This window comes from Mobula hypostoma, chromosome 3 (assembly GCF_963921235.1).
Source record: "Mobula hypostoma chromosome 3, sMobHyp1.1, whole genome shotgun sequence".
Lineage (NCBI taxonomy): Eukaryota > Metazoa > Chordata > Chondrichthyes > Myliobatiformes > Myliobatidae > Mobula > Mobula hypostoma.
The window spans coordinates 191,167,351-191,195,076 of NC_086099.1; the positions used below are offsets into that span (position 1 = coordinate 191,167,351).

Consider the following 27,726-nt stretch of genomic DNA (forward strand, 5'->3'; position numbering starts at 1 on the left):
GGTTATTTCTGTGTGATTTGATCTGCATGAAGTGTCATCAGGGCAAAATGTTGTGCATCTGCAGATAATGAAAAATTATATTAAAAAACTGTGGATGCTAGATATCTTTAACAAAAAATGGGAAAAGACCCAGCAAAGTGGGTAGCATTTGTATGAAGAGAAGCAGAACTCGTATTGTAATGATAGAAGAATCATTAATTTTTCCTTTTTGTACAGATGCTACCTGACGTGCTGAATCTTTCCAGTAGCTTTGCTTTTATTTGCATTGTGAATTTGAGGCACCATTTCCTCCTAGTAATAGAGCTGTGTTATTTCCTGTCAGTCCTGGTGGTATAGAGTTCAGGATGTTGGATGTAAGCTATGATTCTTGTGTGTGTGATGAAATTAGGCTGTAGTGTGAGGAAGATATTGCTGGCTATTCTTGACCATAACTAAATGTTGGGTCGATCAATTTCTTTTATTGCTATTTGTTAAAACACCAGCAAATTTCTCAACCATTTGTAGGCATTTGTTCAGAGTCTGCAGTTAACCAGTTGACCATAATGACAATCTGGTTGATTATTGTGGCTCCCTTTTTTGTTTGGATTACTGAAGTAGCTGAGCTTCAATTTCATATTTGGAGGAGCAGAATTTGTACTTGTGCCTTTGATTAATGCAGACTTTTGAGAATTCTTTACTGGTAGTTCAACCACAAAGCTTTCATTTTTCATGTTCTAGGCTGGTGTTCCCTTTTTCCCTTGAGGTTTCTGCAATAGTTTGTGATCACATTTGATTCTGGGAAGGAATTGCTGTATTCAAATTAAGAATTTAAAAATGATTATTGAATTGTAATATTTGATCTATAACGTATATCTGCACATGAGTGAACTTCAAAAAATTTTAGATAGTCTTTACCACTTCACCTACTCTACCAACCTCTCTCCCCCTTCCCCCCCCACCTCCCAATCTGAACTCATTCTGATGCATCGCACTCCTTAAAAATAATACTACTGTGGTCCTCCAGATGTGAACTTAAAAAATCTCATACAACTGAGGCATAATATTTCTGCTTTTGTATTCAATTCCCCTAGCAATAATGTTCTGTTAGCAGCCATTATAAATCATGCATCTGACATTCAGATCTCTGACTTTTGCTCTCTCTCTCTCAGCACTTTGATATTTGTTCTTGCTGAAGTAGACTATTTCACATTTTCCCAAATTACTTGTGAGATCTTCACAAATTCTGTTGACCTATATTCGTAGTTTACTTCCTTCAAAACTTATTTTCCTATCTGTCAGGACGTTTAGCAATCCATACCTCTAGTAACATCACCCAAGTTACTGAATTGCTACCTCTTAAAAGAGGGTAAAGGTGAAAATACAATGTTGCTCATGATTGACTAACAAGCAGTTGAAATTGAAAAGAGAATTTTGCAAGTGGAAAGAGATTTACAAAACAGTAATTTTTAAGCTGCAGCACTGTCAAAAACGTGAATTACACAATAGAATTTCGAGATTTATGCAGCTGTATGAACAAAAATTATTCTAATTATGTGAAGGTGGAAAAACAATATGTTGCCAGTTATAGTTGTATGATTAAATAACTAGCATGATAACATGGAAATTAATCTGGTTGGTCAACAAATGTGCAAGATTTTTTCTACTGAACTATTATACTGGATCAATTTGGAGGAAATACACTTAAAATGGGTTTATCGTATTTTGTGGTTTTGGACCTTGGAAAATTTACTCCGTAGCTATGTTACTACTTGTGATGTTTTTATGGTTAAATCTGCTTTAATATGATGTTTGCTATCTTAATGTCAGTTTTGATGTCCTGCGGGATATAAGCTTGGCCCCTCTTGTTTCTAATTGATATATTTAGCTTCTCATTGAAGGAGTTTGCTCCTAAGTGCATGAAAACACAGGGCTGCGGAGACTTCCGGTAGTGCTCATGGAATGAAGTCGCGTTCTTGACTCGCTCCATTACCTCTGAGTTTTTTTTCTTCTGATCAGCTATATTTTAAGTAACCATTAAGGCATCAACTTTTACAATACTTTGAATTAAATTGGGCTCTTCGATAACTGGATGCGTTTAAGATCTGCTATGTCTAAGAATGGGAAAAACGGGAAGGATGGCAAACCTCCGGTTAAACCGAAAGGTACTGATTTCCCTCCGACTGAACCACCGGTGACTTTGAAAGCTATATCGGAGTTAATTCAAAGGGAAATTTCAACCTCTGTTTCGGAGCTGATTCGTGCGGAAATTTCAATTCAGTTTCAGAAAATTGCCGATTCAATCGATAAGATACAAACATCTATTACGGAACATCAGTCGGCTATATCTGATCTTCAAAAATCCACACAACAAAGTGAGCTTAAGATGGGGAAAATCGAAGAAACAATTAATGTAATGAAGAAGAAACTTGATTTTCTGACCTTTAAAAACTCTGACTTAGAATCTAGAATGCGACGGCAGAATCTACGAATGATCGGGGTGCGTGAAGCTGTTGAATCTGATAACCCAATGAAGTATTTTTCTCAACTTTGAAAAGATGCATTTCCTACTGTATTTCCTGACCAACCACCGTTATTGGATCGTGTTCACAGAGTTCCATCACACTCGCCTAGGTCAGATAGACCTCGACATGTTATTTTACGGTTTCATTACTTTCAAGACAAGGAGAAACTGTTTCGATTCGTTCGATCTAAGGGTTTCATTGATTTTCTGGATCTTAAATTCCGATTCGTGGAAGATTTCAGTAAACCAATCCGGGATCAACGGGTTCGTTACAGATCTGTGATGTCGGAACTCTACAAGATGGATTTAAGACCAGTGCTTCTTTACCCTGCACGTCTAAGGATTCGTACGCCGGATGGAGCCCTCCGTTTTTTTGATTCTCCATCGGATGCCCAGAGTTATTTGGATCAATTTTCACCATCGACATCTTAATTGTAATTTTTTAACTATCTCCGCTGATCGGAGGCTGTGAATTTGTTGGTCTTAATTTTTTTTTGCCTTATATGGGCAGAAAAGTTTATTTTTGATTACTTAATATGGTTGCTAAACTTTCTTTTTAACTGCGTCATTTCTTTCTTTTTCCCAGGGGATTCTGGGTGGTTACTTCCTTATTGTCATCTTATGTATTTCCTTTGTGGCCTTAAATTTTGTAGTTTTTTTTTTAAATCTATTTTGTTTTGTAGGTTTTTATAACTAGTTTAGGTTAATAATCTTTTTTTTGTTGTTCTGTTTATTCATGGGTCTGGGGTTTATTGCGGTTTTTTTTTCATATATTTTCTGGCTTTTATTTTGTTATGTGTTTATTTTAATTGAGTTATCTTTTTTTATTCTTTTACTGTTTTATAATCAGCTGATCTTTTTTATATTTACACTGTTTTTTAGGGAGCGTATACCGGAAGTCATGGGGGTAGTTTTAGTGCTTGCTTCTTTCGGGCTGGTCCGCGTTAGACTTAGCTTTCGGGACATGGGGTGGGGGGTGGTGGGAGGGGCTTCACTTTTTAGTTTCTTTCTTCTTGGGCTATATACATTATTGAAGTATGGGTTGCGTTCTTCTTCCCGGTATCTCTTGTATGTTCTGTTCCCTCTCCGGGTTCGTGGGTCGAGCCTATCGTCAATCCTCCTCGTTGTGGGTTAACTTTAGGGTTTATGGAGTCTATTATTAATTTTGTCTCCTGGAATACTAATGGTCTTAATCATCCTATTAAAAGGAAAAAAGTTTTTAAAGTGTTCCGGAGACTTAAAGCACAAATTTTATTTTTACAAGAGACCCATGTGCGGATGGGGGACAGACTACGTTTTTTTAAATTCTGGAAGGGACAACAGTTTCATTCGAACTCCAATGCTAAGATTCGAGGCGTCTCTATTTTTATAGACTCCTCGGTTACTTTTATACAACATGATATTATTTCTGATCCGAATGGTAGATTTCTATTGGTTAGTGGTTTACTATTTAATAAAAAAAGTAGTTTTGGTTAATGTTTATGCTCCTAATATGGATTGTCCGGAATTTTATAAATCATTATTTAATCAGTTTCCGAATTTGAATGAGTTTTCATTGATCTGTGGCGGAGATCTTAATACCTGTTTGTCTCCAGCTTTGGACCGTTCGGCTCCTTTACGGACCTTACCTAATAAATCTGCAACTTTGATTAATTCATTTCTTTCTGATTCTGGGTCGACGGACATTTGGCACTTTTTGCATCCTCAGGAAAAAGATTTTTTTTCACATGTTCATCATTCCTATTCAAGAATTGATTATTTCTTTATTGATTCTCGTCTTATTCCCTCAGTGATTAAATGTGATTATGATTCTATAACCATTTCGGATCATGCTCCACTTAAACTTTCTATTAAAATTCTGGCCAATATACAAAATAATAGACAATGGCGTTTTAATTCGCTGTTGCTTCAGGACTCGGACTTGGTTAACTTTATGAATGAACAGATTGATCTTTTTTTTACAATTAACTATACAGAGGATATTTCTGTTAACATTCTTTGGGATACTTTTAAAGCTTATATTCGTGGTCAGATTATCTCGTATTCTGCTGCTTTGAGGAAGAAGCAGAAGCAGCAGGAGTTGGTAATTGTGGACAAGATTAAGGAAATTGATAAGAAATATGTTATAGCTCCTTCTGAGGAGTTATATAAACAAAGAACTGAACTTCAAATGGAACACAGTTTATTACTCTCGTCCTCGATTGTAAACCAATTAAAGAAAACAAGAAGTGAATTTTATGTACACAGTGACAAAATTGGTAAACTGTTGGCTAATCAATTGAAGTCTAATTATGCTAAATCTCAAATTAATCAGATTTATAACCAAAATGATCGACTAATATTTGATCATGTGGGGATTAATCAAACCTTCTGTGATTTTTACTCTTCCTTATATCAATCAGAGTCTCCTCGAGATTCTAAATATATGAATGATTTTTTAGATAATTTAGACTTCCCTGAGATTTCACAGGATATGGCTTCTATGTTAGATACTCCTATTACCATGGATGAGATTAAGAATGTTATTTTCTCTATGAATTTGGGGAAAGCTCCTGGCCCTGATGGGTTTACCGTAGAATTTTATAAATGTTTTGCTCCTTCATTAATCCCCTGGCTTTGTAGGGTTTTTGAGGCTTCATTGAAACTTGGTAAACTTCCTGAATCTTTTAATAGAGCGTCAATCTCTTTAATATTAAAGAAGGATAAAGATCCTGCTCAATGTGCATCTTATAGACCAATATCTTTATTAAATGTTGATTCTAAAGTTTTTTCTAAGTTATTAGCAAATAGATTAGAAAAAGTACTTCCCTCTATTATTTCGGAAGACCAAACGGGTTTTATTAAAGGTCGTTACTCTTTTTATAATATTCGTACACTGTTAAATATCGTTTATACTCCCTCACAAAATGTTCCTGAGTGTGTTATCTCTTTAGATGCCGAGAAAGCTTTTGATAGAGTAGAATGGCCTTATTTATTTAAGGTGCTTGAAAGGTTTAATTTCAGCTTGAAATTTATATCCTGGATTAAACTCTTATATTATTCTCCTGTGGCCTCGGTCCGTACTAACTCTTTATCTTCACCTTTTTTCTCTCTTTTTCGAGGTACTCGACAAGGCTGTCCTCTTAGTCCCTTATTATTTGATATTGCATTAGAACCTCTTGCAATTGCCATTTGGGAATCTCCAAATATTACTGGGATAACTCGGGGCTTAAAGTCCCATAAATTATCACTCTATGCTGATGATTTACTTTTATATATTTCTAATCCTCAAAAATCCATCCCGGCTGTTTTAGAGTTATTAGCACGATTTGGTCTTTTTTCAGGTTATAAATTAAATCTTAGTAAGAGTGAACTCTTTCCGATTAATAAACAACTTCCCTTATATTATAAATTTCCATTTAAATTGATTAATAATTATTTTTCATATCTTGGGATTAAAATTACTTGTAAATACAAAGATTTATTTAAGACTAACTTTTTACCATTAATAGACCATATTACTCAACTTTCATCTAAATGACTTCCTTTATATTTAACTTTGATTGGTCGTATTAACGCAGTTAAGATGTTTTTTTTGCCAAAATTTTTATATATATTTCAGGCGTTACCAATCTTTGTTCCAAAATCTTTTTTTGACAAAGTTGACTCTAAAATTTCTTCATTTATTTGGCAGAATAAAAACCCGAGACTGGGTAAAATACATTTACAGAAAGCTAAGAGAGATGGAGGCTTAGCATTACCTAACTTTAGATTTTATTATTGGGCAATTAATACTCGACATATGAAATTCTGGTTACTGGACCAGGATATACTATCCATTCCTAAATGAGTAGCATTGGAATTACAATCTGTTCAGGGTTTTACACTTGGCTCTATTTTAGGTTCCTCTCTTCCTTTTGATTGGAAACGCCTTAAACAGGTGTCTAACCCGATAGTTAAATATACCTTGCGTATTTGGTTTCAATTCAGAAAATTCTTTGATCTTAATCAATTTGGGTTAGCGATTCCTATTTTAGGTAACATATTTTTTCCTCCCTCTTTTACGGATCGTGCTTTTCAAATTTGGAAGACTAAGGGTATTTCACGGTTTTTGGATTTATTTTTAGATGGTTCCCTTATGTCTTTTGAACAATTATCTAATAAATATAATTTATCAAGAATACATTTTTTTAGATATTTACAAGTTAGAAATTTTCTAAGTACTATACTTTCTTCCTTTCCAATGCTCCCTCCTACATACATTTTAGATACTATAATCAACCTTAATCCATGTCAGAAAGGTGCATCGGCTATGATTTATAATATTATTATGAAATTTAGGAAAGCTCCATTTGATAAGATTAGGGTAGATTGGGAACAGGAATTGGGGTTTACCATTTCTGTGGATGACTGGGGGCAGATTTTACAATTAGTCAATACTTCCTCTATCTGTGCTAAACATTCCCTAATTCAATTTAAAGTTGTTCATAGAGCACATATGTCCAAAGATAAGTTAGCGCGCTTTTATTCTCATATTAATCCTTTTTGTGACAGATGTCCGGGGCAGATAGCCTCTTTAACTCATATGTTTTGGTCTTGCCCTACTTTGGAAACTTTTTGGAGAGACATTTTTAATATTATCTCCAAGGTATTGAATATAGATATCTCTCCTCACCCTATTACTGCTATCTTTGGACTACCTAAAATTTCCAGTAATCTCTCCCCTTCAGCCCGTAGAATGATTGCATTTCTTACTTTAATGGCGAAAAGATGTATCTTACAACATTGGAAAGAGCTTAATGCTCCAACCACCTTTTTTTGGTTTTCTCAGATGATATTATGCTTGAACTTGGAGAAAATTAGAAGCAATCTTTATGACTCCTCATTTAAATTTGAACAGACTTGGAGATCTTTTATTCAATATTTTCATTTAATGTAATATATACCCTTCTTGTTTTTTTCACTGTTTTTAATGGAGGTCGGGATTGAGGACGTGATTTTAAGTTTAACTCTGTTTGGTTTCAAGCTAGCCCATTGCTTTGCTTTGCTTTTAGTTAGTTGCACGGTGGGTTTTTTTTTTGGGTTTTTTTTCTTTTTCTCCATTGATATATATATATAAAATTAGTATACTATTATGTTACCTTGGTATGTTACGTTTAAATTGCATTGTTTGTAGTTTTTTTTTGTATTAATATCTTCTGTAATTTTATTATATTCTAACAATGTATTAGTGTCTATATGGCTTACTTTTTTGTATACTTATTTAATAAAAAGATTTAAAAAAAGAAAAAAAAAAGAAAACAGGGCTGCTTGCAACAGTTGTCCAGTGACATCCATTACAATTTCTCTGCCCACCTCTTGATTTTGATAATTGATCTGAATTATCAAAGTGCTTGTGTGACATTCAATCTTTGGTAAGCAGAACTTTCCTCCAAAATATTGCAAAGACCAATGCCATTGTATCCATGAAAAGTGGAACTTCCTGGTGGACAAACATTTTAATTCCGATTCCCATTCCCGTTTGGACATGTAGGTCCATGGCCGCCTCTTGTGCCACAATGAGGCCACCCTCAGGGCGGAGGAGCATTATGTCGTATTCTGTCTGGGTCACCTTCAACCTGATGGCATGAATATTGATTTCACCTTCCGGTAATAAAAAAAATCTCTCCCCCACCCCTCTTCTTCTATTCCCCACTCTTACCTCTTCTCACCTGCCTATCATCTCCCTCTGGGTCCCCTCCTCCTCCCCCCCCTTTTTTCTATGGCAACTCTCCTCTCCTGTCAGATTCCTTTCTCTCCATCCCTTTACTTAGCTTCACCTGGCTTCACCTATTACCTTCTAGATCTCCTCCTTTCTCTCCCCCTCCCCACCTTTTTTTATTCTGGCATCTTCCCCCTGCCAGTCAAGAAGAATGGTCTTGGTCCGAAACATCAACTGTTTATTCATTTTCCATTGACGCTGCCTGACCTGCTGAATTCCTCCAGCATTTTGTGTGTGTTGCCATTATATTTAGACCTATCTCAAAACTCTTTCTAAAAAATTGATTCCATCCATAAGCTATAGGAGCAGAATTGGGCCATTTGGCCCATCGAGTCTGCTGTGCCATTTCATCATGGCTGATCAATTTTCCCTCTCATCCCTTTCCCTTATTATGAGATGAATCAGATTTTAGAAGATCTAAATATGGGTATGGAATGTTTTTTGCTTCACACTGAAGTCTCTTTGCAAAAGTAAGGTAGTTCAGAGCTTAGATTCTATGAATGACAATCACTTACGATCCCATTCACTCTTTACCAACGTGCTTGCTCACCCATAAGTACTCCCATTTAAACAATGGTTTGATTTTAAAATTCTTACCCATAGACTTCGATCTTAACCTTGTCTTTTCTCTAATGTCTTCTAGTTTAATAACCCTCTGGACATTTCTGAGTTTCTCCAAAGCTGTGTTGAAGATTCTATAAAAGAAATATGCTTTTTAAATGTTTTTGGATCTGAATCTGCTTTATTTGACTTTATTTGTTGCTGTATCTATATACTACTAAAATTCTCATGCTCTGTTTGTCTGTTTGTGATCTCCAATTAGCCCAATTAGCACTTTCTGTTGACTAAATCGACTTAAAATGCACTAACTTACAGAATGCATGCAAAGTTCGGGGTTATATATTCGTATAAAATTGCTCATTCATCAATCAACAGGCCTCGCTTTCCACAACCCAAGCCGACTCCAGCTTTAAAGAAAACCGTGACCTGACACCACGACGCATGCGCACGGCCAGCCTCAGCAGCACCTCACGATTTGCTGTGACGATTTTCGTCAGCTTCTAGCAGTTGTGAAATGCGGAAATGATGCTGATGTGGATAATTCATGCATTAAAAAATTCTACTTATGGAGAAGCTTCATCAAATTTCAATTGAAGAAAACATGCGATTGAGTGAGGAAGAAGGATGATATTCTGAGTTCTTATTGGATGTTGGAGAAGACAAGATTGAGAAAAATGAAAACAATGAAATCGAATTACCTGAAGATATGATTTTTGCCAACAAAAACTATGGAAGAATGCATTGGTTTCATCTACCCGACATTCGACAATCCTGCAGAACTGTTCTCGAGAACTTCTATCTTGGTTCCTCTCAATGAAATTATGCGAAAAATAAACTTCACATTCATTAGACGCTTCCCTGGAATCACGAAAGAATACTGTTCCTTCAATGCTGTAAGTGAAGGAGCTAGTGCGACTCATTTTTCAACAGAATTCCTTGATTCAGTCAAACTCTCTGGATTGCCATAAAATGGAATTGAAGAGGGGATCTCCCATCATTTCAGTGAGGAACTTGGATCCACCAAGGCTTTGCAATGGAATGCGAATGATGGTGGAAGAACTACGCAACAATCTCATCGTAGCAAAGATAAACATTGGTGCGTTCAAAAATGACATTGTCATGATCCCAAAAGTTACTCTCAGTTTATCAGAAGGGGAAGATGTCCCTCTTCAGCAGAGCCAGTTCCTGATACGGTCATACTTTGCTATGACTATACATAAGGCGCAGGCCAAACCAATGAGAATATGTTGATTTATTTTGAGAAACCACTATTCCAGCATGGTCAGCTGTATGTTGCTTTGAGCCGGAGGAAAAGAAATGAAAACATTAGAGTATTCTTGAAGGGTGGCAGATCAACCAGAAATGTCATCAAAAGTGTCCTTTGTTAAACGAGGAGGAGCTATATTTGTCTTGCTACACATCTTTCTTCTTTAATAAACTGAGTATTTCTTCTTTAATTTCCAAAGCACATCACATCAGACTGCACTACCGTTCTCTCAAAGGGTGCCCCACTGGGTCACCAGGTTGTCTAGTAATTTCTAAATCTATCTCCTAATGTAACTTGCATGTGTATCTCCTTAATGTAGGGAACATCACAGAAGTGTCAGGTAACAACAGGCTTATTATATGAGGAGTAATTGATGGCTTTGGGCCTTTGCTCACTGGAATTTAGAAGAATGGGGGGGAATCCCATTGAAACATATTGAAAGGCCTGGACAGAGTGGGTGTGGAAAGGATGTGATCTGTGGTGGGGGAGTCTAGGACCAGAAGTATGATATTAGGTCACCAACCTTATCTATAAATTCTTATTTCTCTGTCCTCAGATGATGCTTGACTCTCATTTTTATAGCTTTTACTGTTTGATTTTTGTCCATATCTCTTGATTATTCTATCTTTACATCAGAATTTGTAATCAATAGTATAACACCCACTTTAAATTTTGGTGCATACTTCCCATTTTTTTAGACAGTGCCAGTTTCAGCAGTCTTGTACTCAAAAGCTGCAGGAACAAAGAAACTGAATAGCATAAATTAAAGAAATAATGTTGAAAACCAGGAACAAAAAAGTAGAAACTTAAGGGAAATTCTCAGATATGAGGCTGTGCTCAATGAATATTGAAATATGGTGATTAAAATATGCAGTATAATTTATTGCAAGTAAATTTTAAAAGTACATTTTGAAAGGAAAATATGAAAGAACAATTGTTTAAAAAGCAAGTGTCCATGTCACAATTCGGTTTACGCTTAAAAGACCATACCAATTGTAGTAATTCATTTTGAATGGAATAGAGAAGGCTTCAGATTGCACATCTTCCAGAACTACTCTGCTTCACCCTCCAATTGACAGAACTTGTACCTACCCTTAACAACTTCTGTTTTGGCTCTTTCCACTTTTTCCAGACCAAACTGTAGCAATAGGCACTTGTTTGGGCCTCAGCTATGCTTAGCTTTTAGTTGGCAACATGGAACAATCCATGTTCCAGATCTACACTACTAATGCTCCCCACCTCTTTCCCTGCTACGCTGATGACTGCATTGGTGCTGCTTCCTGTATTTTCTTCAATTTCACCACCAATTTACGAATTATGATGTAAAATTAGAATCAGGTTGGGAATTGTTAGTAGGCTTCCAAAGGTTATAAATTAATTGCTAATGCATACAACAAGGGTTATGACTTAATCATGGAGGCTTTTAATCTATATGCAGACTGGTCAGATCAAATTAGTTTTTCAAAATTGGAGAATTAACTCCTGTAAAGTATATGAGATGGACTCCAGACAGTAAGATTGAGAAATTGACCAGAGACTAAGCTACTTTAGATCCAACACTATTCAATGGGAAAGACTTGTACTTCCTTAAATTCTGTTAGTCCATGTCTGACACCCCTTTCCCCTCTCTTTGGAGACAAGTTGTATACTGACATCTTTACAAACCCACCAATTCCCACGGTTATCTCGGCTACACCTCTTCGCATCCTGTAACTTGCACGCATACTATTCCTTTCTGTCAGTTCCTTATCTTTGCCGCTTCTGATCTTGTGAGAATTTCCATGACTTTCCATTCCAGAACATTCAGAAAATGGAGCTTCCCCTTCATTGCCATCAATGTAGCCTCACCTGCAGCTTTCCACTTCCTAAACAACTACTCTCACCCCATTTCGCCTGCCCCCCCCCCCAGGAAAGTAGAAATTGGGCTCATTTTTTCTCATCTACCACCCCATGAGCCTGTCATTCCATCCACAACAGGATCTCACCACTAGCCTCATCTTCTCCTCCCCTCCTCCCCTCTCTGCTTTCCTCAGGGACATGTCTCTCTCTCTAACACATGCTCTCTTTTCTACTTGTCTCTCCTTACTGATCTCCCTCCAGGCATTTATCCATGCCACCACATTAAGTGTTTCATTTGTCCTTACAGACTGGGGGACTGCTTCATGAAGCAGCTTTATCATAACAGCCAGGATCTTTTGGTGCCAGTCATTTTAATACCACTTCCCATTCAATGACCTTTCTACTGCCAAGATAAGGCTAGATGTAGATTAGAGGAACAATACCTCACATTCAAAATTGGTAGTCTCCAACCTGTTGTTATTGAAATCATTTCCTCTACTTTCTAGTAACTACTCTCTTTCCCCTCCCCACCACACTTTTGTTTTCCCTTAGTCCTCTGGCACCTTTGCCCCTTTCTCCTGCACCTGCTCCTTCTGCTTTCCCCCCTTTTTCCCTTTATTCCATGGTCCACTGTTCTCCTCTCCGATTCCTCCTCCTTCAGCCTGTTGCCTTTTCCACCTCATGTATCTCAGCGTCTTGCATCATCCAGCTACCTATCCCCTCTCACCTGGATTCCTCTAATTTGTGCTCCTCTCCACCTGTTTATTCTGGCTTCTGCCTTCTTTATTTCCCTCCATAGGTGCTGCTTGACCTGCAGAGTTCTCAGATTTACAGCATCTGCAGTCTCTCTTGTGACTACTCAACTCATTTTTGGGGCCCCTCCCTCAGCCTTGTAACATCGGTGCTGCTTCCTGCATTCATACTGAACTCCCTCTGTTGTGGCATTTTCTCATTCAAGGAAATGCGTTGCCTGTGCTTCTATCTCTTCCCTTCCTGCCAGAGACCCAAACTTCACTGTTTTATTTGCTTTTTTCCAAACCTAGTTTTCTTCAATCATTGTGCACACTGTGGTCTTCTTCTCATTGTAGAAATCAAATATTAATTGTGGAAGACTTTTCAGACAGCCTCCATGCAGACCTCAGGGGTGACTCCAAGTTTGCTGGCTAATTCTCCATCTTCTGTTTTCCATTTTCTATTTTCCATTCCATTCCTACTCTAATCTATGTCAGTGGCTTCTTGCACCATTGTCATGAGATCCAATATAAGTTTGAGGAACATCACCTTAACTACCGTCTGGCCACATTGTAGTCTTTGATACGCAGTATTGAATTCTATAATTTCAGGTAGCAGTCAATGTCTTTATCAAGATATTGATCTGTTTTATAGTGATTCTACACTTGCACAGGCCGACTTTGCTGAGTATTTCACAGCTTTTATTTTCCCTTTTCTATTGCTATCTCACTAAAATTTAGGGCATAAATGTTCATAATAATTTATCAATCATCATCAGCAGTTGATCAGCTAGGAGCTCACCTCTCTCAGAGCTATTCTCATTGTCTTATCTTTCCTTCCGTCTCCCTTTCTGCAGCTTAAAGCTTGTTCCCTTTTTTTTCCCCACAGATCTCTGAACGGTCTATGAACTCATGAGCACTACCTTGCTATTCTTTTTTTGCAACACACATCAAAGTTGCTGGTGAACGCAGCAGGCCAGGCAGCATCTGTAGGAAGATTCTCTTTCCTCTTCCTATAGATGCTGCCTGGCCTGCTGCGTTCACCAGCAACTTTGATGTGTGTTGCTTGAATTTCCAGCATCTGCAGAATTCCTGTTGTTTTTATTCTTTTTTTGCACTGTTTTTTTAAATTATTGTAACATATAGTAATTTGGTTGCCTGCTACAGAATAACAATTGCACAACTTATGTCAGTGACTGTAAACATGTGTTTCTGATTTTGATTCCCAAGTTCTGTTTCCATAGATGCTGCTTAATCTGCTAGGTTTCTCCAGCACTTTTTAAAAAAAATTTCCAGAATTAGTACCTTTTTTTTTGCTTTTAATAAGAGGCCTGGCTGGTGCTCAGAGCAATCCCATTCTCCATTTAATTACCTTTAGATATTCCCTTTCACGTGCCTATCAACTCCATCCTGATTCTTACTCGCGTACATAGGCAAATTTTTCAGTGTGAGCACATTGCCAAGTGGTTAAGGCATTGGACTAGCGACCTGAAGATCGTGAGATCGAGCCCCAGCCGAGGGAACGTGTTGTGTCCTTGAGCAAGGCCCTTAATCACACATTGCTCTGCGACGACACTGGTGCCAAGCTGTATGGATTCTGTATCGTGATCGTGAGATCGAGCCCCAGCCGAGGGAAGGTTTCTCCAGCACTTTTTAAAAAAAATTTCCAGAATTAGTACCTTTTTTTTTTGCTTTTAATAAGAGGCCTGGCTGGTGCTCAGAGCAATCCCATTCTCCATTTAATTACCTTTAGATATTCCCTTTCACGTGCCTATCAACTCCATCCTGATTCTTACTCGCGTACATAGGCAAATTTTTCAGTGTGAGCACATTGCCAAGTGGTTAAGGCATTGGACTAGCGACCTGAAGATCGTGAGATCGAGCCCCAGCCGAGGGAACGTGTTGTGTCCTTGAGCAAGGCCCTTAATCACACATTGCTCTGCGACGACACTGGTGCCAAGCTGTATGGATCCTAATGCCCTTCCCTTGGACAACATTGGTGTCATGGAGAGGGGCGACTTGCAGCATGGGCAACTGTTGGTCTTCCATACAACCTTGCCCAGGCCTGCGCCCTGGAGAGTGAAGACTTTCCGGGTGCAGATCCATGGTCTCACAAGACTAACGGATACCTTAATTAACCTAGCAGTTAGCATCTCTGTAAAATGGAAGGAAGCTGGAGCATCCACGAGAAAAGGACAATGTTCAGACTGCACGCAGATAACACCATAGATTCGGATTGAATTGGTCACATTTTTGTTCTAGCTTGTAACTCTAGAATCATTAGCCCCTTCTTGGTCTGTATATGACCTGCAAAAATATGGTTGACTTCAAACTACTGTGTGAAGTAGCTGAGCAACTCACTTAATATCGTAACTGATTACTAAAACATAGGGGGAAAAAAAACCACAAAAATAAATGATCATCCCGTGGGGAAGTCAAACTTTGCAAAATCGTCTCCAAGAACATCTGGGATCTAGAAGTGCATTTGATGGTCAGTATGGGATCCCTGGGTGAAAAGCTCTTCCTGTTTTGTGTCTCTGTGATTGTAATGTTCCTGTTAATGAGAGTTGTTCCCAAGCAGCAGCCTGATATTTGAGATTCAAGATTGTTTATTGGCATTCTTCAGTACGTAAATGTAAAGGAGAACAAAACGGTTGTTATTCTGGATCAGATGCAACATAAAAAAAGCAGAATAAGCGTAAAGAACACAATTAAAAAAACAAAAATATAAAAGCAATCCTATAAAATACAATGTACAAGTAACTTCTAAGTACATAGATTGTAATGTACATAAAGTAACAGGTGATGTGTGTGTAGTGGTGGGGGGGTTGGTAGGATGGGTGGAGATGTTGATCTGTCTGACAGCTTGGGGGAGTAACTTTTTGATTCTGATATGGATGCTGCACAGCCTCTTCCTTAATGGGAGAGGGACAAACAGTCCACAAGCAGTGTGGGTGGGATCCTCCTTGATTTTGCAGTCCTTTTTCTGTGTTTATGTCCTTGATGACAGATAGACAGGTGCCGATGATGTGTTGGCAGTGTTAATTACCCGTTGTAAAGCCCCACTCTCCACCGCATTGCAGTTTCTGTACCACACAGTGATGCAGCATGTTAGGATGCTCCCCATTGCGCATCTGTAGAGGGTTGTGAGTATTGCTTTGCATAGACCAGCCGTCTTCAGTCTCCTCAAAGATTAAAGTAAATTTATTATCAATGTATTTATACCTTGGGATTCATTATCTTGCAGTCACCCACAGGAAAATAAAGAAGTAGAATAGAGCCCCTGGAAATCCATACAGAACAAAGACCAACAGATCCAATGTGCAAAGAGGGCAAATTGTGCAAATAATAAAAAAATGTAAATACATAATACTGAGAAAATGAGCTGCAAGGTCCCTGAAAGTGAGTCAGCGCTGAAGTAAGTGAAGCCATCCATGCCGGTCCAGGAGCATGAAGGTTGTAGGGGGATAACTGTAACTGAACCTGGTGGCGTAAGGCCCAAGACTCCTGTCTGATGGTAGTAGTAAAGAGAGGAAAATGGATCAAGCAGGCAGACAGGATGGACTCGGGTGAAGGATCTTGGCTAGCAAGGAGTAGTGGGGCTGAACACTGGTTCGTTTTCCACTTTCGGGCCTCAGCATATTAATCTGGTTTGAACTTCACACTGGCACCCTCTCTTCCTGTGATGACCAACCTTTGTCTGCTTCAAGGTGCCATACCTGCATTCCTATGAGTTAAGTTTGTTATCCTTTAGGAAATTGTAAAATCGCTAGTTTGTTTAGACAGTCCAAAATTACGCTTCTTAAATGGAAATTACGGCTGTAGGTTGCAGCGACTGCAGTTCAGAAATATTTCTAGTAGAATATCTAGTAGTTTTGTGAGCTATATTGCTGTATATTGCCAGTGCCATCTTGGTTCAGGTGTTGGTGAACTTTCTTGACTGTGTAGGATGTGTTCTGGGGCCATGAGAAATTATGTGAAATGTGCATTCCCAGGAGTGTGAACTGCTTGCAGCTTTCACTGCTGTGCTGCTGTTGTAAAGAGGAGTGTGAGTTCCCCCAAAGTAGATAACCATCTCCTTTGTCTTGTTGATATTAAGGAAAAGGTTATTTGCCTGGTACCAGGTCTTGAGCTCTTCCACCTCCTGTCTGTAGGCCATCTCATTGTTGGTGATGAGATCCCAGTGTCGAACTTGATGATGTGATTGCTTAGGTGTTTGCTCGTGCAATCATGTGAGCAGAGTGTACAGCTCAAACAAGGCTCGGAGGGGCACCCTTGTTGAGAATGATGGGGAGGAAGGTGTGGTTATGCATCATCCTATCTGAGGTTTCTTGGTTAGGAAGTGCAGCACCTCGTTACATAGTTGTGCATTTAGGCCGAGGAGTAAGAGTTTGCTCATCAATGTCTGGAAGGCGGAAGTGTTGAGTATCGAACTGAAATCCAGGAACAGCATTCTGACATGCGTGTCTGAGTTTTCTAGGTGTGTGAGGGCCAGGCGTGGTCCCACTCATAGAAATATACTTTGTAATCAGTACATTAAGCTCCACCATTGCAAATCTTGGGTATGCTCTGCCCACCCTGCAAGAAAACACTTACTCAAGGCAGCAGTACAGAAGTATACAGATGGAAGCAAGAAGCTTTGGGAATCTTCATCTGTAGGCTTGCAAAATGACTTGGACAGAATAAGATAATGGGAAAAGCAGTGGGAGATGAATGCAGCTTAGGGAAAATCAAGTGCTTCAGTAGAAGGAATAAAGGTGTAGACTATTTACTAAATGGGAAGCAAGTTCAGAACTTGGGAGTCCAATTGCAGGGACTCCCTAAAGGTTAACTTGCAGATTGAGTCAATAGTAAGGAAGACAAATACAATGTTAGTATTAATTTCCAGAGGATTAGAATATAAAAGCAAGGATGTAATGCTGAGGCTTTAATGCATTGGTCAAACTGCATTTAGAGTATTGAGAGCTGTTTTGGGTCCACATTTAAAACAGATGCGCTAGCATTTGAGATGGTCCAGAGGAAGTTTATACAAATGAAAGGATTAATATATGGCAAGGGTTTGATGGCTATAAGCCTCTACTTGCTGGATTTGAGAAGAATGGGAATAGGGGATCTCATTGATTAAAAGATTAAAGTCTGTCACGAGCCTTGTGGCCCATCAGGCCGGTGCTTATGCCGGTTTCCGTGACGTGAAGCGACTGAGAGTATGAGACCCCCCCCCAGATAGGATGCCAGTCTATCGCGAGGTTAACCCCCAGCATTTTTGTTTTGCTGGTACCCAATCTCAGCTGGGTAGACTGGAGCATTGTGTGGTTAAGTGCCTCGCTCAAGGACACACGCTGCCTTGGCTGAGGCTCGAACCCACAACCTTCAGATCGCTAGTCCAACGCTCTAACCACTTGGCCATGTGCTATACTTGCTGGACTTTAGAAGAATGGGGATGGGGGATCTCATTGAGACATACCAAATATTGAAAGGCCTAGATGGAATGGATGTGGAGGGGATGTATCCAATTATGGGAGACCAGAGGGCTTGGCCTCAAAGTACAAGGATGATCCTTAAGAACAGAGATGAGGATGAATTTCTTTATCCGTGTGGTGGTGAATGTATGGAATTCATTGCCACAGCTGTCTGTGGAGGCCATGGCTTTGGATATATTTCAAATGGAGGTTCATGGATTCTTCATTAATAAGGATGTCAGAGGTTACAGGGAGAAGGCAGGAGAATAGGATTAAGAAGGAAAATAAATCAGTCATGATCAAATGGTGGAGACTTGATGGGCTGAATGGCCTAATTCTCCTCCTTTGTGTATTTTCTTCTCGTCAGTGATTCATGGGATCAGGTCATACATGAATAAGAAATTTTCTGCACATTGAATAACGTGCAGAAAATGTGGACATGTGGATGAAGCAGTACATGTATTCAGGGTATAGAATTATGATGGACTTCAGTATCCATCATTGAGTAACTTGGCAGCACCACTGCTTTAACTGGGTAGATGCAGAAAGCTGAACTTCTAAACTGGTTCTGCAGCCGCTGGTTCATGAGCCAGCAATGAAGGGAACTTGATAGAATCATCAGCGTAATTGCAAGAAATGCAACCTGAGTAAAATTGTTTGTAGAATTGATCACCACAACATCTCATCTTCACCCTCTGCCTTACTTTGCACTCCAGTTGTAAGGGATAAAATCAGACAGGTTTGGCAACTTGAAACTTGATATTTATTAGGTGACGTGGAGTATCGGCAACAACAGAAATGTATTGACTCATGCCCTGCCTATCCCTCATTACTATTATCAAGCTATATGGTCACCTTGATTTGGTGAAGAGTGCAGGAGAACCAGCACTAGGCCTTCCAAAAGAAAGGTAAAGGTGTGTTCAAAGTAAAGTTACTATCAAAGTACATGTATGTCACCATATATAACACCAAGGTTTTTTTTGTGGGCATACTTAATAAATCCATAATAGCATCACTGAAAGACAACACCAACTTGGGCATTCAACCAGTGTGCATGAGACAACAAACTGCACGTACAAAAGAAATAATAAATAAGCAATAAATATCAAGGACATCAGATGAAGAGTCCTTGAAAGTGAGTCCATAGGTTGTGGGAACATTGATCCCCTTTGGTTTAGGAGGCTGATGGTTGAGGGGTAATAACTGTTCCTGAACCTGAGGGTGTGAGTCCTCAAGCTCCTTTATCACATTGCTGATGGCAGCAGTGAGAAAAGAGCATGACCTTGGTAATGGTACTCCTTTATAATGGATGCTGCTTTCCTGTGACAACACTCTGCGTAGATGCGCTCAATGGTGAGGAGGGCGTTATCTGTCATGGCCTGGGCCATATCCACTAGTTTCTGTAGGATTTTTTGTTTAAGGGCATTCCTGTTTCGATAGCAGGCTGTGATGCAGGCAGTCAGTATACTCTCCACCACATATCTACAGAAGTTTGTCAAAGTTTTAGATGTCATGCCAAATCTTCGCAAACTCCTAAGTAGAGGCACTGCCATACTTGCTTCTTAATTGCACTTGCATGCTGGGCCCAGGACAGGTCCTCTGAAATGATAACTCAGAGGAATTTAAAGTTCCTGACCATCTCCACCTCTGATCTTCTGATGAGGACTGGCTCCAAGACCTCTGGTTTTCTCCTCCTGAAGTTAATAATCAGTTCCTTGGTCTTGGTGACATTGAGTAAGAAGTTGTCATTGTGGCACCACTCAGCCAGATTTTCAATCTTCCCTCCTATATGCTGATTTGTCACTACCTTTGATTCGGCCTACAACACTGATGTTGTCTCCAAACTTGAATATGGCATTGGAGCTCTGCTTAGCCACAAAAGTGAGTAGAGCAGGGGCAAAGCACACAGCCTTGTGGTACACATGTGCTGATGGAGATTGTGTAGGAGATGTTGCTAATCTGAACTGATTAAGGTTTGTAATTCAGGATCTAATTGCCCAGGGAGGTATTGAAGCCAAAGTCTTGAAGCTTATTGATTAGTCTTGAGGGGATGATGGTATTGAATGCCAAGCTGTAGTTGATAAAGAACATCCTGATATATGTACCTCTGCTGTCCAGATGTTCCAGAGTTGAGTGAAGAGCCAGTGAGATGGCATCTGCTGTGGACTTGTTGCATCGGTAGGCAGATTGGAGCAGATCCAAGTCTTCTCAGGCAGGTTTTGATACTTCATCACTACCCTCTCAAAACACTTCATCACTGTGGATGTAAGTGCTACTGCACAATAGTCATTGAGGCAGGTCACCACGTTCTTCTTTGGCACTAGCGTAAATGAAACCTTCTTGAAGCTGTTGAGTGCTTCAGACCACTGAAGCAAGAGTTTAAAGATCTCAGTGAACTCTACAGCTGGTTGATCAGCATAGGTCTTTAGTACTTGCGCAGGTATTCCGTCTGGGTTGGATGCTTTTCTTGAGAGTTCACCTTCCTGAGGGTTGCTTGCATATCTGCTCCAAAGACTGAAATCACAGGATCATTGGGAGCTGTGGGAGTTCATGATGGTTCCTCCATCTTTTGACGCTCAAAACAAGCATAGAAGTCATTGAACACATCAGAAAGTGAAGCCCTTTTGTTGCTTATGTCACTTGATTTTACTTAATAAGAGGTGATAGCATTCAAACCCTGCCACAACTGTTGAGCATCCTTCACTGATTCACGTTTCATCCTGAATAGCCACTTTCCCTCTGAGATGGCTTTCCGGAGATGTGCCTGGACCTCTTATAACTTTTTTGGTCACCAGAATGCCACAGATTTGTCCTTTGGCAGATTTCCAAATCTCATCATTCATCTAGGGCTTCTGGTTAGGGAAGACTGAATGATTGTGTGGGGTCATACTCATCAACAAATATGGACCATAAAGTTGTTAAATAATATGCAAAAGTTGAAGTTAAGTGATCCAACAACCAATAGATCAGATATCTGCAGACTGCCAGATGAGTGATATTGGACTGTTAATCTGCAATATTGTTGAACAGGCCAGAGCACCTCTGTCTTTGGTGCTGTTAAGTGTAGTTTACATATAATAAAGACAATGCTGAAGTACATTCATCAGTGTTCAGCCAGAAATACTGAGTGGATGACCTGTTTCTTTAAGGTTTATCATAATACAAGCTATTCTTCAGCTATTTTGATTTACTCTGTGTGATATCAAGAATTTGGATGCAGAATTATCTGTGCATTCAGTAACTAGACACAGTTCCAGTGCAGAAAATTAGCTCTGTCCTTAAATAATGCCGTTGGAATCCAGCTAATTTTCACCAAGTCAGCTTCATCAGTGTCATCAAATTTTATTTGTCAATAATATATTTTCAGTACCTGAAGTTTTGTGAGAACCTTTGGTTCCAGCCTCAGCACAGCTTTGGTGTAAATATGAATTGGTTTCTAGATAACATATGTCCATGTTGTGGGATCAAGGAGCCAAATGCAAAAGAGGGGGACATGCATTTGTACCTGTAGAACAAATATGGATATAGTTATTAGAGATTAATGCAGGAGATACTGTCAGATTTTCTCAGATCATTGTGCAATACCTCCCTATCTTCAGTGCTTCATTGGTGACATTTTTTCCAACACAGGGATGAGGCTGGATGCCACTGAACTGCCAGGCAATGAGCATCTCCATGAAGTGAGAAACTAACTACCCACATTTGATATTTGTACAATTCGTGGAACCCTGGCCATCAATATTCTTTCTGGATGTTTACTGGTGTATAGAAACTTATCTGACCCAGCCACAATTTCTGTGACCTGATGAACCTTTTGTTTGTTGTGGTAATTAACTCTGCTCTCAATATCCCAAATCGTTTTTTACAATGTAGAAGACAAAAATACTGTTCATTTGCTTGTAATGAATGCAGTAATACTCATAAAGCTCGGTGTCCTTTGGGATAAAGCAGTCTATTTGATTTACACTATCGTGACACCATCCTGACATTATCTTCATCGCCAATTCTGCAGTATTTGCAATCAAGAAAATGAACTTCAGCTGTTGACTGTAGCTGCTCTATATTTCTCAAACTTGTGCACACCACCATCAAGGGGTCAGGCACAGTTGGTACACGGAAACACTATAAGTTGACCCTCAAAACAAGCACTTCTTGAATTGTACTGTCTAAAATCCTGGAGCTCCCTACTAAATTTCATTTATGCAGGTGCCTTTCGCAGAAGTCCACCAGCAGTTTTACAAGGTGGCTCATCACCAACTACTCAAAGTTTATTGGGGTAGGCAGTAAATGCGAGACTTGTCAGCAATTACCACATCCTAGAAAATGGGGTTTTAAATTTGTCTTCAATGAAGGTAGATCAGTAGTGTGAGAAATCTTACCTTGTGTTCCATTATTTAGTGTTCCTAAGTGAGAATGCTCATCATAAAATGTTCCATAAATAGTCATAGTCATAGTCATACTTTATTGATCCCGGGGGAAATTGGTTAAATTCCGGGGGAAAAGACGTAGTTTCTGTCCAGACTAGTTCCTCTGTCCTCTGTTGGATAAATCCCTTTTTTGGACCCTATTGTGTTTGCAATTGGCAACTTAGGTTTGCAGAAACTGACAATTTAGAGGATGGCTGTAACTGGCTTTAGTGTAGTTCGTGTATCTTATACAAATAATTGAATTAACATTTTTCCCCTCCTACTAAACAGTTTTGAATTCATCAGTTCTCACTTGGGTGAGTAGGGAAGGTTTTGTATATCCTGGTTTTATTTTCTAATTTTCATCACAGCAAAAGAAAAGCTTAATTGGAAAAGGATTAAATAATTGCAGTGTTACCATGAGTTATATTCAATTGATTCTTTTATTTTAGATGTTGGTAAGAAACTGTTTTTGCTTTTTTCTACTTAGTTTCAGTGTATCATTGTTGGTATATAATATTTGTCTCTCTGGGATTTCTGTAAAAAGAATAATTCTAACTTTGAACTGTTTTAAGTAATACTTTTATATGTTATTGATTCCACTTTGCTGCACAAGTCTGTTGAGTTGTACTGAGCCTGAGCCTGACTCAGCTTAGAATGAGCATGTTTAACTCGATCCAAAAAGAACATGGAATTAAAAGGACAATGTAATGCTGGTCAATTAGAGCTTTATTTAATTTCTTCAGAGAAATTTCATTGCATGTATCATACTTACTGACATACTTTTGTTGTATCCCATTGTAAATTGAAAATCTCTCCAATCCATAACCCTCCATTAAATTTGGAGGATTTTCCTGGGAGGCTGAGAGTTATGATTACTTTGTAAACTATTAAAATATTTGGGAATAATGTCTTTGCTTTCATGTTTTTCTTTAACTTCTGTTTGTGATGCCATATTTTGACGATTTTCCCTTTCCCCTTCGTCATCAGAAACAACCTCAGTGGAGAAGCCAGCGTCTCATTCATGTGCTACTCCTTCGTCGTCATCCTCCGGAATGACTCCAGCTTCTCAAACACCATCGGCCACTACATCTACTGTTCCTGTTTCGCCTGTTCCTCAGTCACCTCTTCCACCTTTGCTTCAGGATCCAAATCTTTTGCGGCAACTACTTCCTGCTTTACAGGCCACCTTGCAGCTTAACAATGCTAATGTGGATATGTCAAAAATAAATGAAGGTAAGCGTGAATGAATGAATGGCTTTTAAAACTTTAAGTAAGGTTCAAAGTTTAAGGATGCTTTACACAGATGGAACATTTTAAGTTGGCAGACCTATTTTAGTTCTAAAAGTTCCTGATAAACAAAATGATAATTTTTTTATTTGGATTGATTTCATTCCTCCACAATCCAATTCTGTGGGCAGACTTGCAGGTTTGACATTTGCTCATCAATATGTAGCTGCCTTCTCATCCTTATTTTCAAATCATTCCATGCACTAGCTTCTTCAATCTGCTTGAGATATTTGCTGATTCTCCAATGCTAATCTTTTGGTTATCCCCTAACTTAATTGATCCTTGTACCAATTGTTCCTAATCCTCTTAATCTCTTCGCTTTCCTCCTTTGAGGTGTTTCTTAAAACTGTGTCAAAGTTTTATTTTAATTATCTGCCCTGTCCCTGTCTGTCTCGCTCTTTCACTCACACATGGTATTAAATTCTGTTTGAAACAATTGTGATTGCAAAAGAGATCAAGCATAACAATGACAAGTAGTTTACTTAGGTGGAGAGGCTGAGGAAGTTCTTGCTTTTCTTCGAACAGTGTTAAGTGGAGATTTGATAGACATATTCAAAATCATTATGGACTTTGATTGGATAAATGAAAAGAGAGAGCTTGTAAGATAGACTGATGGGTAACCAGAGTGCACAAATATAAGGTGAAAGACTAAAGTACTGGGGGGGGGGGTGTGGGTGGAGGGAAATGAGGAAGGATATATTTTCTGGCAAATATGAACACAGATCTTACACCAGCATATAATATGGTGCTGAAGAAAAATAAAGATTAGGGTATTTGGGAAGATCAAGAAAATGGATTAACTGGATAGTCATACTGAAGGTACTCGGGTACAGTAGTTGGTGACTTCGTTCTGTACCAAAGCATATATCTTATTTTACATTACATACTTGTATCTGGAATTATCAAATTACAAATTAAATCATCCATCAATCTCGTGAGTTAAGTTGCAAAGTGCAATTATACGTTCACATTTTCTTCAATTGCAAGCAAATTTAGTTATCGTATTAACAGGAATACAGCATACATGCACAATTAGAACTATGCAAGCTCAGAAGCTTGAGTGGTGGTGTAGAATGCGATGGACTATTTTAATAAATACACAAATTTAATTTGATGTGTGATGTCAATATATGTGCTTTCCATAATGAATTTGCTCAAGTGTGCAGCTGTGCATTTGATCTGTTAATACTGCCAGTTGTGTTGTTCTTAAAGAATTATGGCACTAAGTATTTCCACTTGCATACAAGAGTAGCAAATTGCAAGTTTTCATTTGGTTTTAATGAGGAGTGGCAGGACCTGAAACTACTTTAATCTTTCATTCTTTATTGGTATTATCTAACCTTCTGAACTGTATGCATACTTGCATGCCTTCTGTACTGAGCACTTACTGAGTAATATAATTATTAAACAAACTCAAATATTTAATTACAGACCTCCCCAGGTTAAGAATGCCTGACTTACAAATACCTTTACAAATGAATGAGCTTCCATAATATTATTAAATTCAAAAATCAGGTGGATGTACCTAAATACAAATCCCCACAATATCCTATGAACAGCAGAACTTGTTTCCTCTCCGTTTCTAATAATTTTTAACAGTTTTGCATCTTTGCGATGTTATTCATTTCAGTACTGTGGAGAAATGGTTATTATATCGGGTGATATTTGAGTGTTTTTTTAATTATGGATAATAATAATGGTTTGTGTAAAACTGGAATCCATTCGTTGCCCAGGTGCCTGTATCTTTAAAAAGGTGAAAAATTTTCAAAATTCAATACACTCTTGTATGAGAGAAATGAGGGAGGAGGTGCAGGAGCTTGAAGATGTGCTCTCAATGTTTTAGGAACAGTTGTCTGCTATCAAGTTTCTGAATGGTTCATGACTACTTCTTCGCAATTTATCTTTTGCACTATTTATTATTTTTACTGCAACTTACAGTAAAACATTTAGAACTGAACACGGAAAAACAAGTGACTTAAGATTGGGAAAATAGTACAACAAGGCTGCATACTGTCACCCTACTTACCTAATCTATATGCTGAACACATCATGAGGAGTGCTGTTCAAGAGGACTCAAATGTTGGAATCAAAATTGCCGGATGAAATATTAACAACCTCAGATATGCAGATGATACTAATTTAATGGCTAAAAGTGAGGAGGAACTGAGGAAGCTAGTCCAAGTGGAAGAAGAAAGTGCAAAAGCTGGCTTGTTGCTCAATATTAAGAAAACCAAGATTATGTCAACCAGCCCTATTAACTCCATGGTAATAAATGGAAAGGAAGTGGAAGCAGTGACAGATTTTGTCTTCCTTGGTTCAAAGATTTCTGTAGATGGTAACTGCAGCCACGAAATTAAACGGCGCTTGCTTCTGGGGAGAGCAACAATGGCAAATTTAGATAAAATACTGAAGAGCAGAGACATAACATTGTCTACAAAGATCCATATAGTCAAGTCTATGGTACTTCCAGTTGTGATGTATGGCTGTGAGCGCTGGACTATTAGCAAGGCTGAGTACAAAAGAATCGACACCTTTGGACTTGGATGCTGGAGGAAGGTGTTCAGAGTTCACTGGACAGCAAGAAGATCCAGCAAGTCAATACTTGGAGAAATACAGCCAGACTGCCCACTTGGAGGCTTGATTATGAGACAAAAGCTCAAATATTTTGGCCACATCAGAAGACAGGATTCCTTGGAGAAGACTCTCTTGTTAGGTGAAACAGAAGGTAAAAGAAGGCGAGGGCGACAGAGGCTACAGTGGATAGATAATATTACTCAGGCAATGCGTTTGACCTTGGGGGAGCTTAGAGAGGCAGTTTCCAACAAGGAGGCGTGTTGTGCAGGAGTCCAGGAGTCCATGAGGCCATGAAGAGTCAGACTAGACTTAGCGACTGAACAACAACAAACTTGCAGTATTTTTTCTTATAATGCACTGCTGCCAGAAGACAAGTTTCACCACGTATGTGAGTGATAATAAACCAGATTCAGATCCTGATATCCCTCTCAATGAGTTTGGACATCATGCCCTTGTGGCCATTTTCAACTCCAGCACTGTCAGCTTGAATGCTCTCTTGATTATCTTTTCAGAAGACCACTTTATTGTTTATTCTTGGAAAGGAATAAACGGTCAAAGTTTTGGGCTGAGACCTTCAGGACAGCCCAAAACATCAACTATTTATTCTTTTACCCTCTGTTTCCATAGATGCTGCCTGGCCTTCTGAGTTCCTCCAGCATTTTGTGTCTGTTGCCTTGTATTTTCAGCATCTGTAGATTTTGTGTTTGTGTTATTGCTTTTCCTCTCCTGTTCTGAAATGGAAGCCTGCTTGTTTTCTTGTGGCTTACTTTAATCACTTCTTAACATCCCTGTAACCAATCCCATTTCTTCACATACAGCCCAGCTCACTTTGTCTTAAAATGAAATGAAATGCTTCAGTTGCTGGAGTTGGAATACACTGCTCATGCCAGAATTTTTCGGTCATTCTTCCATAACAGTTGCTTTCTCTTGGCTTTGACAATGCAAAAAGTGCTGAGTACTATTTATATAACCTCCAACTATAATCTATTGATAAATGAAACATGAACTATTCAATGCCTTGCTTGTATACTACTTCCGAATCTCACATGGTACCTCTCCGTTTGCTATTTGTGTTGTTCCACAAATATAGAATAAGCAGGAATTCTTTTTCTTTGAAAATTAATAATAACAAATCTGCTATCAATTTTCACTTGATCTTCATGCTGGTAGTTTTCCACTAATTTATTTTGCGTGCGGAGCACCAGGATGTTCTACAGGCATTAACCTTGCAAGCACAATTCTTAGATCTGGTGACCAGTGCACCAAAGGCAGGACAAATCCAATCTGTAGATTTGCTACCCAATGTTATAAGAGTAATTGAGAATATTGTTAATTATGCCACTCGCTCATCAGTTAATT

The 27,726-nt window shown here is 38.7% G+C and overlaps 1 protein-coding gene across 2 annotated transcripts in view; it reads left to right on the forward strand.

Moving 5' to 3' along the window:
- Positions 1-27,726, forward strand: part of waca (WW domain containing adaptor with coiled-coil a) — a 105,902-nt gene that overhangs the window by 47,808 nt on the left and 30,368 nt on the right. For both annotated transcript variants that reach the window (XM_063044297.1, XM_063044298.1), the window contains one exon: positions 23,494-23,739. In XM_063044297.1, the coding sequence (XP_062900367.1) occupies positions 23,494-23,739 (246 nt within the window). The remainder of the gene's footprint in view (positions 1-23,493; positions 23,740-27,726) is intronic.